Source organism: Tauraco erythrolophus, chromosome 5 (genome assembly GCF_009769465.1).
Source record: "Tauraco erythrolophus isolate bTauEry1 chromosome 5, bTauEry1.pri, whole genome shotgun sequence".
Taxonomy (NCBI): domain Eukaryota; kingdom Metazoa; phylum Chordata; class Aves; order Musophagiformes; family Musophagidae; genus Tauraco; species Tauraco erythrolophus.
Window position 1 is genome coordinate 73,526,273 of NC_141469.1, and position 15,656 is coordinate 73,541,928.

General features: G+C 35.4%; 1 protein-coding gene across 3 annotated transcripts in view; it reads left to right on the plus strand.

Annotated features, from left to right (window-relative positions):
• CCSER1 (coiled-coil serine rich protein 1) overlaps positions 1–15,656 on the plus strand; it is a 677,421-nt gene that overhangs the window by 388,398 nt on the left and 273,367 nt on the right. For all 3 annotated transcript variants that reach the window (XM_086612211.1, XM_086612212.1, XM_086612210.1), the window contains exon 8: positions 779–856. In XM_086612211.1, coding sequence (XP_086468337.1) covers positions 779–856 — 78 coding nt within the window. The remainder of the gene's footprint in view (positions 1–778; positions 857–15,656) is intronic.

Genomic DNA, 15,656 nt, shown 5'->3' on the forward strand with positions numbered 1-15,656 from the left:
TGTAGTAAAGGACTTTGCATTCTCTATTCATGGAACCTCATGTGTGCCTTTTCCTCCCTTATTCCATGTATTTACAGTTGTTTCATTGTATACTTTCTCCTGGATAATAATATCGTATGTGTAAGGGCTTGGTGGGAATCAACATTTCTACTTAGTGATGAGTCTCAAATGAAGTATCAAAATACCTTTTTTTGGTGAAGCGTAATTGTGTCAAAGCATCCAGATTTCTTTGCTCAAGCTTGTCTCAGAGATTCCACACCACAGTTCGAAAAATGATTGAGGTACAGAGAGACAAGGATGGGAAAAGCAGAAGTCAGTACAATACCCAAGGAATGTTTAGGCTTTGCTAATGTGTTTGCATCAGGCCAGGGGGAAGTCATCTCAGTGTTGTGATCTGTGGTGGAGTTTGCATGTTCCTTAACGTTTCTTAAACAGGTGGTTTATTTGCTGTTGAAACAGTGCTGGTGTTTGCAAGAGTCACTGCTGCTGCTCAGTGCTTTGTACCTGTATCTGCTGTGGAAGAAGATTGCTTTGCATCACATTTTAGTGGTATTCTTCTTGTGGGCCCAGCTCTACCACATAGTCAGGCTTTTGGAGTCCACTGTCTAAAAGAAAGAAAAGATGATAAAAGGACATAGCAGTAAGGAAATCATCCTCCCAGTGAGAGCAGCACCATAAGAAATCTATTTTGAACAGCTCTCCATGCATAAGTTTTGAACTCTGGAAAGCCAGTGAGAAAAAACATGACTCACCTGTGATATGTTATTTTGTTTTGCAGGAAAAGGCTCAGTGCTTTCAGAAGGCTCTGGCTTCCCAAGCAGATAAATCCACGCAGACAGAGCTCGTCGGCCATGATGTAAGTAGCTGTATCGAACAATACTTTTTATCATCTTTGTGGGTCTTCAGACTTCTGTCAGCCTGTCTGCCTCTGCTGCTGTTGTGTCCATGCTTTGGTTTAGTGGGACTTACTGGAACACCATTCATCCTTTGCTCTTAAATGATTCTATAATAACTTCTGAAACATGAGAAGATAATTACAACTACCTGCCAACATACCAATGCTCTATTAATTTTAAGCTTTATAAAGAGCTGAGAATTAGCCTAAGTGAATGTGGAGGATATATATTAGTGGATTGTAATTTTTTTTTTTTAGTATTCATTTACACACTTATTGACAATTTACTGAGATTATTATGTTTATAATCACCATATGCTGTCCAAACAATATTTGAATTTTGGAAGATAATGGAATAAATATCATTTTGTCAAGTGATATTAAAATTCTGTTTCCTGAAGAGCATCTGTCAGAATTTCTGCTAGAAGGTGAATTGATAGTATGTATCCTCATGCAGGAACGTAGTCAAGAAAGATTCCTTAACTGTAGAAATACATTTTTTTTCTCCCCAGTTTTTTTAAATGAAAGTATTCTGTCTGTGAGACATTGGTTGAACATGTCTGAGAGATTCACTTGTATTGTATGAGCTTTCTTGAGTAATCTTTGATTAAGAATGCCACGATGTGGAATATTTAGCATGATTCTGTTCTGTGATTTGAGTAAAACCTAATAATAGCTCTTACCAAAGACTCTTCTGCGAAATAAGGCAGTGGTTCTGCATTGGTGTGTATGTATCAACATGCTGCTTGAAATTTATAAATAGAACATAATTAAAGCAGGTTTTGAAACCTTCCTTTCAGGATGTTTTGTATCATTGGATCATTAAAATTTTGTCATCTGAGTCTCTGGATAGTCTTCTGAAAATAAAAACATAAAAATGTCACATTTTAATCTGAAAAGTTCCTGAGAAAAACTACACTTTGGTGTTTATTCAGACTGTCTTTTAAGATGGTTCAAAACAGGAGTACTAACTTTTTTTTAAAAAAGTAAAACACTTTAGAGAAAAATGTAGTTATCATTATTATTTTTTATATCATTACTCAACACTTGTGGGCTGTTTTGGATTTTTTTTCTTTAGAATTTTTTTTTATTTTGGGCAAGTCAGTCAGTACTTTTACTCGGTGCACCTGTCTGCACTAATTTCTTGTTCATGGGCCGCCAAATATGAACCCTTAAATTCTACTGTGTCTGTGAAATAATGTCTATTGGAATTTACTTAAACTGTGAGGTGCATATATTAATGGTGAAAATCCTATGATATTCAAAAATACTTGAAAACGATTTTGTGTGTTGCAGTGCTATATCCCTTTCTTTTGGGACTAATTATTCTTAAAACCTGCTTTATTACATCTTAGATGTTAAATAAAAGTCTTCCACTAAAAATGAGAATAAGCAATTTGTAGGGTTGGGATAATAGTAACAACAATTTTTAAAAATAATCTTCTTTAGCAACTTTCTCTTCAACATTAGTGGAACACATTTTTCAACCTTCCCTGGTAAAATGCTTCTACCATATCATGATTGCAGTCATATATTTTCTTATATAGTATAATGCAATGCAGAAGTGTGGAATGTTTTTGTGTGGAGCAACACATCCGTGTGTATTTATCTTGTACAGAGTAATTGTGAAATTTGCATTACAAGGAATTGATTACAGAGAAAGCCGAACTAATCTACAGGAATAAGACATGCTTACTATAATCATCATGATTGGAATTCAGTGAAGAAGAACATGCAAATAAATAGCAGTGACACTTTTCATAATATTGTTAAAAACTTCTGGTCACTTACTAGATTGTGTAGCTTTTCTTTAAAGGATAGCTATTACAGGTAATGATAGGTTCAACTATGTTTCTGTTGAAAACCAAGTGGCAATTACATTTGTATTTGTCGCTTTTTTGTGAGATTTTAAAGAGCAAGTTTTAACCCTGGCAAGTAGTATCTGTAAGTCATTTTATTCAGGATGTGTATGTTTATAACTACAAGAATATTGTGCTAATGTGAAATTGGATAAAACAGAAAACACAAAATAGATTAGAGAATGCTAGATAAAATTTTCCCCGCATTGGTCACACATTCTGAGAATAGCATACAATGAATACATGAAATATCTAGTTTAACAGGTAGGCAGCAAATTTAAGTTCATTCTTCATCACTACAGATTTTCTGCTGTAATTCCAAACAAACAAACAAAAAGTCACCTGTTTTGTTTCTCCTTAATGCAACTTTAGAATCTAGCAATAGTCGGATTAAAGAGTTATCAGGAATTTGCATAGCATTATTTCATCAATGTTGTACAAATATTGATATACACTTCAGAATGTAGTATTTCAGAAATCCTTCAGTTAATACTTCTGTAAATTGTTTTATATTCTTTCATATTCTTTTATTTCTCAGTAGAAACTTAATAGTTGTCTATTTTGCAATGCAAAAAAACCTGAGACAGGTTAGCCCCATAATTAAAGCACTATTAAAAATAGTCTGTTTTATTTGACTTCTGGACATTGTCTCCAGTAGTTGAGAGACTATTCTATAGCCTTGGAGTTCATTTAGATGCGTCATTAAAAGTAAATGGAAGCTCTGACTTGTACTTAGATGAGGAATTAATCCTTTCGTCCACGGGATGTACAGTAATGAAAAAAGGCTAGAGGCTAGTCTATGTTTAGGAAGGAATGAGTGAAGAAGGAAGAAATGCAATGTTTCAAAGGGAAGAGGTCATCTTGTCTTTGTGGAGCTGCTCTGAAAAGGTTTAAACAACGTGGACTGAATGTTTTGGGTAAGTATTTCGGAGGTTAACAGAATGGAAGTTAATATAGTGTATTTTATGTTAATGGATATAACATAATTATAGTCAGATTCTGGCTATCAAAATGAACAGCAAAGTTTAGATCGCGCAATCTTGTGCAATAGCTGTAAATTCTTGGATACTACTTCTGATAGATTCCTCTATTTTCTCCCATGTGGCATGCTGAGATTTTTCAACTGAAATTACGTTAAGAGTACTGTATTAGCAAGCAAGTGGAAGCTAAGGTCTATAGCAGTAAAGATAATGTTTGTCATAAAGAATTGTTTGAACTGGGAAGCACACTGCTTAATCTCTTTTCTGTATAACAACAATCTAATACAAAATTAATTACGGAATTAAAACATAAATTTTAAAATAAGGTTTGATAAGGAGGAAAAAGGTCTTCCATGATGAGAAATGCTGCAGTTTCCTTAAGTGATTAACATGACTGCTTTGCCACTTGACTAAATTGAAAGTAAAATACCAAGCCAGCTGCTGTATGTATTCAAGGGAAGACATTAGAAAGTAATCCAGGTTTCTTAGAAAGCAAATTGCTTTCAACTGCAGAATGTCAAGGGATCTCCACCTTATGATAGTTCTAAATTTATTCTGTTTTCCAATATGTGTACTGAGAATCCTTTAAAACATGTTGGGAGACTTACAGAAAGAGCCATGTGCGCAACAGATTGATGTGGCAGACTGCTAAATAATAAATGATTAATGTGTCTTAAATGATCAATGCCAATTTAACCTCCTTCACCTTCCTTTGTTTTCAAAGCCTTGTTTTAGTGAGAAATCAAGGAATAATTAATTACATGTCGATCAGGTTACTAAAACAGACCAGAAGATGAATAGATACAGTCAACTAGCATTGCAACTGGTTACAAGATCTTGTTAAATGATACAAGTCTAGTAACAGCCACTAGCTAAATAGGTGGTCCAAAGTATTTGCAATCCAAACGCTCCGCAGCACGTGCTATTGCTAATGAGTTTTCATTAAATTGTGTCTCAAAAGCAGAATTAAACAATCACGGTACAGCGTTCTGTTTCTGTCACCAAAAGAAGTCCAACTCAGCACCACTTTGTCAATCTTTATCAGTCTTTAGATGAACAGAATTTGTACTTAATTTTATTCTACACAGAGTAGAAATTCCTAAGAGCTGACAGGATTTCTACAATGGCTTTTCTATGTTTGCCTTTTGCTGATATTATAGGTTTCACATCTCAAAACTACTATTCTGTTTGTTCTTTGTCTTTCATACTGAGAGTTAAGCTGATGTAAACAGTTTCTGAATTGGTCCTTAACTCAGTCCCCATTTAAGGAGAATCCTTTCCAGTTTAGTGGTCCTTGCATTAACCATTTCAGTCTTTGCTTTGCTTGTGCTGCTGTGTACCTATTCATATCTGGATATTCAAGTTGTTCTTGGCATGCTAATTCTTTTCCCACCGCTTCCTCTAGCAATAATTTTCTCTTCTTCTCATGTCCAATTTTCTTTTTTTAGTTTACAATTTAAAAATACCATTTCAGAATCTACATGTGAAAATTCTGTCAAACTTTTCATTCATTAATAGTGAAACATTATTCTGAAACTTTTTTAATTTAATGACTGCCTCCCACCAACCCTTGCCAAACATACTGCGTCACCATCAAACCCCTAGGTACTTGCTGTTTGAATTCCACTGAGCCACAAACTCATAAGCATGAATGAATCGTTACACCTCGTACTGCTTGATTACAGGGATGAGCAGTTCAAGTTGCCAGTGCTGAACTTGCCAGAGGATGCTTGCTTGTGCTGAGGGTTTGGTGCCTATGGGACTATACAAAAAGTGATACAGGTTTTCACATAAATGAACTTCAAAAGTAGCTGGGTTCTGGGGTGGAAACTGAGACTTGCCATATGGAAAAGATAGACTTCCACTTTAATTCTGTGGCTGATTATCAACAGGTATTATACATTTAATTTTGCCATCTCTAAGAATAAAGAACAGTAAAATTTACATTCTTTAGTAGTGCTCAGTTAGTATTGATGATCTTCAGTTTTGATTTGTGGAATGCAAGTTGGCTTCTGGCTGCTTGTATAAATAAACTGCGTGCTGTTTAAATATTTGTTGTAATATGTGGCTTGATGATATAATAGCTGAGTGTCCTCATAGACCAGAACTTAATGTAACACTGTGGTCTCTGTATCTTTAAAAATATTGCTTTCCTGTAATATACTCTGCTATAACAGTGCAATAGTTTTTTTCTTCCCTGTTAAGTTTTCTTTCTACTTACTCTACATTTCTCTGTCATAAACTACTTCTGCAGTTATACCTGTCGTTACGCTGTTGCTATCTTGCCTTTAAAGTGCAGTAAAATATGAACTACTTAGAAATATTGACCAGACTTACTGTCACCAACTTTTGCTTAGATGTCTTGAGATGGGGGAGAGAAGAAAGGGAAGAAGTAAAGCAGAGTGTTTAGTTATTACTACTTATTCATCCTAGGAATTCTTTTCTTGAAAAGAGTGCTTTTCCCACTTTTTCTACTTCAGCTCTGTCACTGTCTTCTCCTTAGAGTTCTCCAGAAGTATATTTTTCCACTCGAGCATATCCATCTGGATATTTTGTCTCATTTCTTGTTGTTATTTTAATTTCTGTGTAGTAGTCATGAGTATGACTTACCAAAATGTTACTGCAGTAGTATATTTTCAGCATGTTATAGTTACATTGTTTCTATCACAAAGATGCTACCAGCCAGTTCATGACATACTCTAAGTATTAATTAAATGAGCAGTTATCCCTGGAATTAATAACATCTTTTTACTACATCCAGTCTGACCTGTTACACTAAGGATAGAAGGAAGTAGGACACTTAGAAACAAGACTTTTCAATAGGTTTTATTTGATTGAAATTAAGCAGCCATCCTTGTCCCACTAGATTATACCTTGCTGACTGTTCATGCATTATGCTGAATACTAGCAGTCTTATTTGTAAGGCCAGAGAATGGTTTGGGGATATCATAGCAGCACTGAAATATTTTGAATTTTCTTAAAAAAAAAGAACTAAGAATTTAGTAAGGTGCTTTCAATAACAATCAGAAATTCTCTTACATAGCAATATTTTGCAATAGGCTTTCAGCATATTTTCTTAAAAATGATAAAAACTTGGATTCACCTTGAAGAAAGCCACTTTATTATAAAGCAACGTATGTGCTTTTTGTCATAATGAGTGCTTTTTAATGCAGAATGATCTGCTTACCCAGTTTTATCATAATATGGAAATGTTGTCATGTTGTGTGCATGCTGCATGTAGATACCCTATATTAGCATAAACAGGCTCACTCTGATGACCTTTTCCCTGTACAGACATGGCATCTGTTGTAAATAACTGTTTTCTAACTAGAACTGTGTCATGCACAAGCTGATGAGTCGTATTTCTGTATTTGTATGCATTGTCACTTAATTCCTTGTTATGTTGATCATTAGCATGAAAGAAGCTTTATTATTACATGCTGCCTGCATGAATGCATACAGCAGAAATGATCATTTTTCATTTGACTTTGTGTTGCCATCAAACCATGCATCTCTAAGATTTCATTTCATTTCATTTTTCTCTTCTTTTTTTCTTTTTTTTTTTGTTTTTTTTAAAGGCCCTGTGGAATTCTCCATGTTCTGAAGGCTTAGTTTACAAACCTATCAGCATCTCATTGGTTCCATCATTATTAAATTAAAAAACAACATCTGGATGCCCTGCACTTATGGATTTAATTAAATACTGCTGTATATGAAATGAGCTGCAAGTTACCATTACTGGCAAAATTCTACTACTTAACATAATATTTGTATTATCGACAGTCAAACATCACTTTTTTGGCAGTAATGTCTTTATTATTAAATATGTCTATGAATAAATTATTAGCAAGCTATCTCAAAGTTATTATCTGAAATAAAACTCAATTATTCTTACCATTTTGTGCACATAATCATCTGTTGGTGATTCACTACAAGTAAGAAAATCCTTCAGTGATGCTTTTCTCTGAGACTGAAAAAATGCGTCCTCAAGATCTGGAGACCTAAGGAAACTATTAGTTTTTAAAACCTGTGTTTTTCATCTTCTGGTAATAATACTTTTGCACCAATGGTGAATACAGGGTCAGCACCTTTCAATATGTGGTCTATTTGATGAATGTTCATAATTATGTAGGTAATTGTTATGTGTGATTCAAGGGACGTTTCTGCAGGGAATTTGGTGAGCTTTTACAAGGTCAGAATTTACCCAACTTTATCCCAGGAAATAGGAGATCTGATCCTAAAAACTTACACTCTGATTTTTTAATCTATTAGAATCATAGCTTTGCTCTACTTTTTATCTTGTTTTCTTCAGCTTCTAAGAGGCATTGCTAAGACAGCACCAATGTGAGCAAAATATTGTGTTTGCTGGATGTGGTTGTGCTACTTGAGTGGATAGCTGGTTTTGTCCAAAGGAGGGCCGGGAGGTGGAGAGGAGGTAATTCCTGGTTTATGGCTTTATTAAGCGAGAAATCAGAAGCAAACTGGAGAGTTCAGCACAAACCCTGTCACCCCTCTTAGTTACTTTACCCAGGATTGACTTCATTCACCCGAGGATGCACTCTACACCCACCCTTACGAGGTAAGATAATGTGCTTGTGCCAGCAGTATTTTTAAAACTTTCCTGCTAATGCTTTTTCTTACTAACAGCAGATGATACTTAAACCTTATTACTAAGCCATTTCGATCAGGCCTCATAGTGTATAATAAGAACAGTTATTCAACTGAAGCAGCTGTTTAGCACCTGTAGCTTTGATTTCAAACAGAGGACATACAACTCTCATTTAAAAATAACATTTCAACAGTTATTCTTAAATGGATCTAAACTGAAAATAAAAGCTATCAATTAAATATTCATGCAGGTCTTTAAAGTGATTGAACCTTCTGCACAGGTGATTTGGCATTGTGTTGGCTGTACCACTTAATATGGTGTTACTGTTAATCACTCTTCATATCATTTTTCCTTATTCTGTTTGTAACAGATATCTTCAGCATCCTCTCTCGCTCTTTTGGTCAGGCTTCCTGAAACTTCGTTGCAGGTGTAATTGCATAGTTCTTACTGTATTTGTTGGAAGTATCTTGAAAAACCAATTAAGTAGCAACTACATAATTTAAAAAACTAATTGAAATAAGCATGTGAATATTATCCTTTTGAACTTCACCTTCTTTGTTGAACCTCATCTGTTACCATTCTTCTTTCTCTTCCTTGGTGCTAGAAATCCTTCTTTGTGATCATTGGCAAGCACAGAAATGTCTGCCTCTTGCTGTCTGTCATGCTTGCTTTTTTCATCACTGTCTTTATTATGGTAATATTTCCAGTCCTTGTAGGATACTGTTATCTGGAAGTTGATAGAACATTTTTCATTGTGATGCTTTGGCAGAGAGATCTGTATTTTGTTTGAAGAAATATGTATTGGGAATGGAGATGGTTGTGAAAAAACTATGTAAGTCAGGAAAGAAGAAGTGGAAGAAAAAAAATGTTTTCAGGATTCCAATGGGAAGAAAACTAGTTTCACTTCCTAAGTGAACAACCTTTTTACCTGTTCCTCCCAAGTCTGTAAAACAATACTTAAAATGCTCAAACAGCTATTGTATTTCTAAACCTGTCACCTGATAGACATGTTGCTAGCAGCTGTCATTTCCGTGCAAAACTGAATATGGCCCTTGGACTTTGGGAGGTATAGTGTGTAAGAATTGGGATTTTAACTTCCCCATGAAGTTACTCAGTTATTTCCAATACCTGTTTTGCAATTTACTAGTTTTACTTTCATTTTTCAATAACTTTACAAAACAATATGAACCAATAAGAAATTACTTAGGTTTGGTTTTTCACTCACGTAGCATTCGGATGGTCTGGAAGAAAATCATGATTGACAAGTACTATTCAGACTTCAAGGAGACATGATCAGTGTGGGCAAAGCCCACATTTTGTATGCATAAGCAAGAACTTAATGTTAGTTTAATTAAAGTCTTAACAGTCTGATCAAAGTGTGGGTTTTTTTTTAATTATTATTCCAGTTACAGTGATACTAGCACATCTAGTTCAAACAGTCAAAAATTAAATGTACATAAAGTTCCTAGTACCTACCCCTTTCTTTGATGTATTGCTCACTCTTGCACATCCTCTTGTGATCTGAAGGTCATTGGCTTCAGGGCAGTCACGGAAGTGGTAGAATTACAGTAAATCTGGTATCACAACGCCATGGCAGGAATATGATGTTAATGTTGATGATTTCTTTCTCCTCATTCTGAAATCCATTTGAGATCTCACTGATATGTTTGTTAACATGTTGTACACCTTGCTCTTTATCATTGATTTCAAGATCACATGACATCTCTGTTATTCTTAAAACTGGTTTTACCACATTCCAGCCGTTTCTTTCCTTTGATGGTGAGTTGTTCATACTCCTGGGGTCTCTGGTGCCCATAATTATTTGGATTGCTCATTACTGGAAGATTATTCTTCACAGAGTAAGTGCTTGTTACCGATATCAGTAAGATATAAATAAATATTTGGCTGACAAGGGCACCCCTTCACACTCCTCCTACCAAAACCTTGCCATGTAAGCCCAATACAGTGTTAGGCCATGCTGCTGTGAAAAGCTGAACAACAGCTGGTGCAGAAAAGGCAATGGTAACCTAGTCATTAGATAGTTGCTCCTAAGAGCTAGAGCGAATATCCAGGCAGGCCAGACAAAAACAAATCCTGATGCCTATGTTGTTAGCTTAATCCAAAGCCTGTGTCTTGTTACTCGTTACAAGCAATGGCAACACTGTGTTAACTGGGATACAGTAGTAAGACAGTATTGGCAAAATACTTTGTTCTCTTTCTGAGCATTGACATGTAACGAGTGCAGAGGTTTGTTGTTTTAACTAGCACACATTGTTCTTTCTCCGTTTGATGCTTTGCAAGTGCTACTGGATAACCTGAGTTTGCTTTCTGCGCTTTCCTCCAGGGATTTCCAAATGTGCAAGTGCAGTGCTGTTTGATACAGCGTAAGAGAGGAAAAAGTAGAAATTGAGTCACTGGATTTAAAATTAACACAGGTGTAAAAATGTTATAGCTAAAGTAAATATTCTGTTGTAACTCTTGAGAGGCCGAGAAGGAACACGAGTGAATTTAACAGTTATAAGCAGTCAGAGAGGCAGACAAGTCTCAGAAAGCCTGGGGTGGGATAGAGAGTCAGAAAGGTTACATCCTGCTAAATTGAACTGAGATTTTTTTTCATGTCAGTGCTTTTTAAAAAAAATTAATCTTCTGAAGTAATTTCAGTGTGAAACATGCAGAACATTATAAATACTGGCATATAAATTATTCTACTATACCTCATTATGCATTTGGGCCAATAAAGAATTCCTATAACTTACAATGTTAACAACATGTCTCTAAAATAATTTGAAACATAATCGTTGAGACTGTTTGAGGACATAGGTACTGTGAGCATGGTGAAAAGGCTGGAAATGGTTTTAAATAGTTAGGAGATCAGTGGCTTATCTTTTGGAGCTGAGTTTACATAGTGCTAACCAGTGTTTTTTAGGTATATGTACACTATCTGGTCATTTAGATTACCATTTAAAATTTTCAATATGCTTTTTAATTTTATATAAGCATTAAAACTGAAAGAGCTTAGGAGGAAAAAGTTAGCATACAATATATGACCTATGTTATACCAATAATAGAAAATGCCATTTCTATCCCTGACCTATTACTAATACTTTTCAATAGAAATGCAGTGAAAGCTACATCCAGGCTGTGTACCCTACAGTGCTCTTTTAGTATTCAGTTATTCATTTTTAGTAATGGAAGTTTCTACTTCTTAAGAGTCAATAGAATATTAACATTAATGATAAAACAGCAAGAAGGAACACGAAGGGAAAGGATAATAAGTGAGATTTGGGGAATAGTAATATGTTTCTTTTGTAGTAGCATTAAAGGCATTAAATTGAAAACAGAATCTACTGGATACTGGCAATAAAAGGAAAAAAAAAAGTTCTGTGGTTACTAGCAAATGCACTGCAAAAACTCTTGCAAAGATATATTTCTGTGTGCACATATATTAAATCACGCTGAATTTGAAAACACATGAATTAGATACCATATCACAACTTTATATTCAGTACCAGCTTCGTTACTTTCAGGGAAATTTTTATTCATCTGAAAACCTCCAGGAAAAACTTGGTGGTGCTGTTAATGTTAACTATCATGATGAAATTAAGTGATAGCTTTGTATTTGATGCTAAAATAGGAGGGCTTGACCTGTATTGTGTAATGGTGCATATGTTCTATCCAATATTTGGAGACAAATGCCAACAACTTCACTGACATGATACTATGTTTTAAGTGAAAAATGAGGAAAGCACAAGTGCATGAGAGGTATAGATGATAGAGGCACTATGCTCTTCATACCTTAAACATATGAAACAATTTTAAGTGCACACATCAGAGACATGAGCTTCCGAATGTGCAAATATTATGAGGTATCCATGTGAATATATATTTCTGCATCTGTGTACATCTGTATTTCATTTTCCAGTCTGTTACATGATTGAGAAGAAAAGATTAAAACAGAGACAAATGTACTACAGGAGTCCTGTCAGGTTATGAATAAATTCTTCAAAGAGGACTCCTAAGAAATTTACAAATTTCAGGTATTACAGAATTAAAGACAACACGAAGACAAGTTTTGCTGGTTAGAGTGGAAGTTTGTGAAAGGACCAGTTCAGTGGTTCTATTTGGCTCCAGTGGAGTCAGCTTTTAAGATTCTGTATGTTTTGCAAGCATCCAGGTACCCTAAAAAAAACCACAAATAATTGCAGAACATGAATAAAAGTCCTGAGACTAACGGTGAAAAATTGCCTTTCCAGATGTTGTCCCATATCTATTCATACTCCTGGTCTCACAATATTTTTGAAGGCTTGTGGAATTGTTCCCTGATGTTGGAAGGTGATTACTAGAAAAATAGTAGCCAACAAGTTAGTTGCCTGCCAAAGACTGTTTTATATATGTGTATAGCAAAATAAATCCATGAATTTTTAATCATTGCGGTAACTGGACAGAAGTGAGCATACTTTTTCTATGTGAAAAGCTCTCTGAATTGCAAAACTAAATATAAGATGAGCTGAAGCCACAGATAATGTTATTTAAGGGACTCTTTGGAAATGATGAGAGCATCTCAGTGAACTTGAGGCAGGACTATGAGATTGTTTCATTTGTTCTTTCCTCTTTTATTAATTGGAATCTGGAGCTGAGGGGCTGACTATGCTCCAGGAGCTACTCCAGCCTGAGCTCTCCGTGGGCCGCAGTTCTTTCAGGGCCTATCCACCTGCTCTAAAGCAGTGTTCTCCACAGGCCACAGTGTGGATATCTGCTCTGGTGCCTGGAGCACCTCCTCTCCCTTCTTCACTGACCTTCATGTTCACAGGGCTTTTTGTCACTTTCTTTTCCTTTGCTCCTTTGCTCTGTGGTGTTTTGCTCTTTCTTAAATATGTTTTCACAGAGGTGCCACTGGCTTTACTGATGCTCACTGTGATGTTTGTGGATCCACCTCAATGGTGGGTCCATTGTAGATCTGGCTGGGAGTATCTGTGTCTGGCACGGGGCAGCCCCTGATCTCTCCTCACAGAGGCCACTCTGCAGCTCTCCTGCAGAGAGTCGTCACATAAACTCTTTGCAAAAGCAAACAAAACCAAAGCACAGCCTCAAAGTTGACCTAAATGGGATGAATGTTAATAATCTTATAACTGTTTTTCACATTAGGAAAATACTTCCCTGGACTTACAGATCTGTTAATGTGAGGAGTGAGTATTATAAAAAGGTTGACTAGATGTGTGAATTTAGATTTGTAGCAAATTCAGAAACTGATGAAACTTAGCATAACTTTTGTTCTAAAATACCTGGATACACTGAGACTGGTGGTGTTGGTGATGACTATGTGATTTCATCCTTAGAGTGAGAGAGACAATGTTGACAGAATTTCCATTAGTGCCTCGGGCCAAGAGACCCTTTTTTTGCTACAGGAGCTGGGCATTGCATTGAGTGTGTCAGACAGATGGTCCAAGCCTCAAAAAGAAGCTTTACAAATAGCATTGTTCCTATTTAATTATATTCTCAGAACAATTAGCCTTCGTGACTTACACAAAAATTGGAGTTTTGCTTGCAAGCTGGCCTGAAAAATCAATAAATTGATTGGGATACTGTATTAAATTGCATTAATACTGGAATTCTTTCTTGGTAGTATGGAGTTAAGAACAAATGTTTTGATTAGAGGTCATTGGGTGCAACTGAGACTGGGTTAAATTTATTTGGAGAAAGTGATCTTCAATGTCAGTGTAAAGGCCTAATTTAAAAAAATACAGAAATCAGTATTTACTCCATGTTCTGTTGGGACGCAGCCTTCCCCTATTCTCATTCAAAATATTCTAGCAATCAAATTTTTTATAAATAAGACCAAATTAAAGATAGCATATTTTTAAGGTGGCAATTCTGTCCTTGTATTGGCAGTGGATTAGTGTTGCATTTAGTGTTACTGTTTTGGAAAATCTTTGACCAAGTGGTCTGCCACATCTTCATTAGCAGTCCAGGTTCTTCATCAAGTTTTCTGTTAAATCCAGACAACACTTGAGAGTGTGCACACTTGATGTCAACAAAATAGGAGTTGAACAGCAGATAGAGTTTACCTTTCAAATTTGGGCAACAAATTCTGTGATAGCCATTTCACAAGTATCTGTTGAACAATAGCAATTTCATCTGTGAGAATAAAGTACTTGGCAAAATAATAATACTCTCTTATAGAAATTTGAGTAAAATTTATATACATACATTGTGTATACCTGCTCTTATACTGCTTGAGAAGTAAGTTTTCTAATCTTTTTAAAAAAGTACAAGTGTGAACTCAGCAGTAACTTAAATAGAAAACCTTTAAAAATTTTCTTGTTACGGAATTCGTAGATGTGATTTAAGTGATCTAACTGATAAAATAGCATGGACAAGTAGTGTGAAAGACAAAACAAGAAGGAAACTAGTGAGAACAAGGAGGAAAACAAACCCTTTATGAACCTATCAGCCTGCACCTGTATCCATCCAGTATTTTCTTTACTTTTTTAAAAAAATTTCCCTTTTCAACTAATATCCAGGGAGAGCAATAGATTTTCTTCTGAAGGTCTTTGTAGCTTAATGCTCTTTCCTGATATTGACCAGTAGTAGAGAAAAGGTAAAAGGAAAATCAAGTGTATAGTGATGTTACTGGTAAACATGCCAGTTTATGAAAGGAGGTTAGGGATTTCCGTAACCTGAAATTGCTGATAGACCTATTTTTTATGAGTTTATTTCCCTTATGATTCTTTATGCTGACAACATCCTTAAAGGAACATGTTCTGTTTTGGGTTTAGTTTGATTATTTTCTTTATGATATTAATTTAATTAACATGCTTCTCACCATCTACAGTGGTGATAAAACTAGTATCCAATGTTCATGATTTTTTTATAGGTCTTTTTCAGTAGTTCACTACCATTATAGGTCTTCGTTGAACATATTTATGCTGAGAAACAGATTAAGTGGATATTATATATAATGGGGCATATATTGCCAAAAGAAGGTGCCAAATGCTTGAATCTAAGAGCTTTTTATAGTTTCCTAAGCAGGAAGGGAAGAAATTAGTTAGCTGACTCCATTCCTAAACGCCAGATTTTTCTGTCTGTCTTTCTCAAATCTCATGTTGCCACATCTGCAAATTTCTCTTACTGTTGGGAAGATTTGCAAACTGTTAGTGGTGGGGCTTTTGTTCTGGCTCATTATTTTCCCCTGCTGTTGCTCCTTTGCGCATTTCCTTTTATCTTGCTATACTGTTTTTGTTTTGTCTCCACATTACAGTCCCATTTGACTCATCTTCTCCTTTCTTTCTTTTCTATAAACATCATTTTTATCA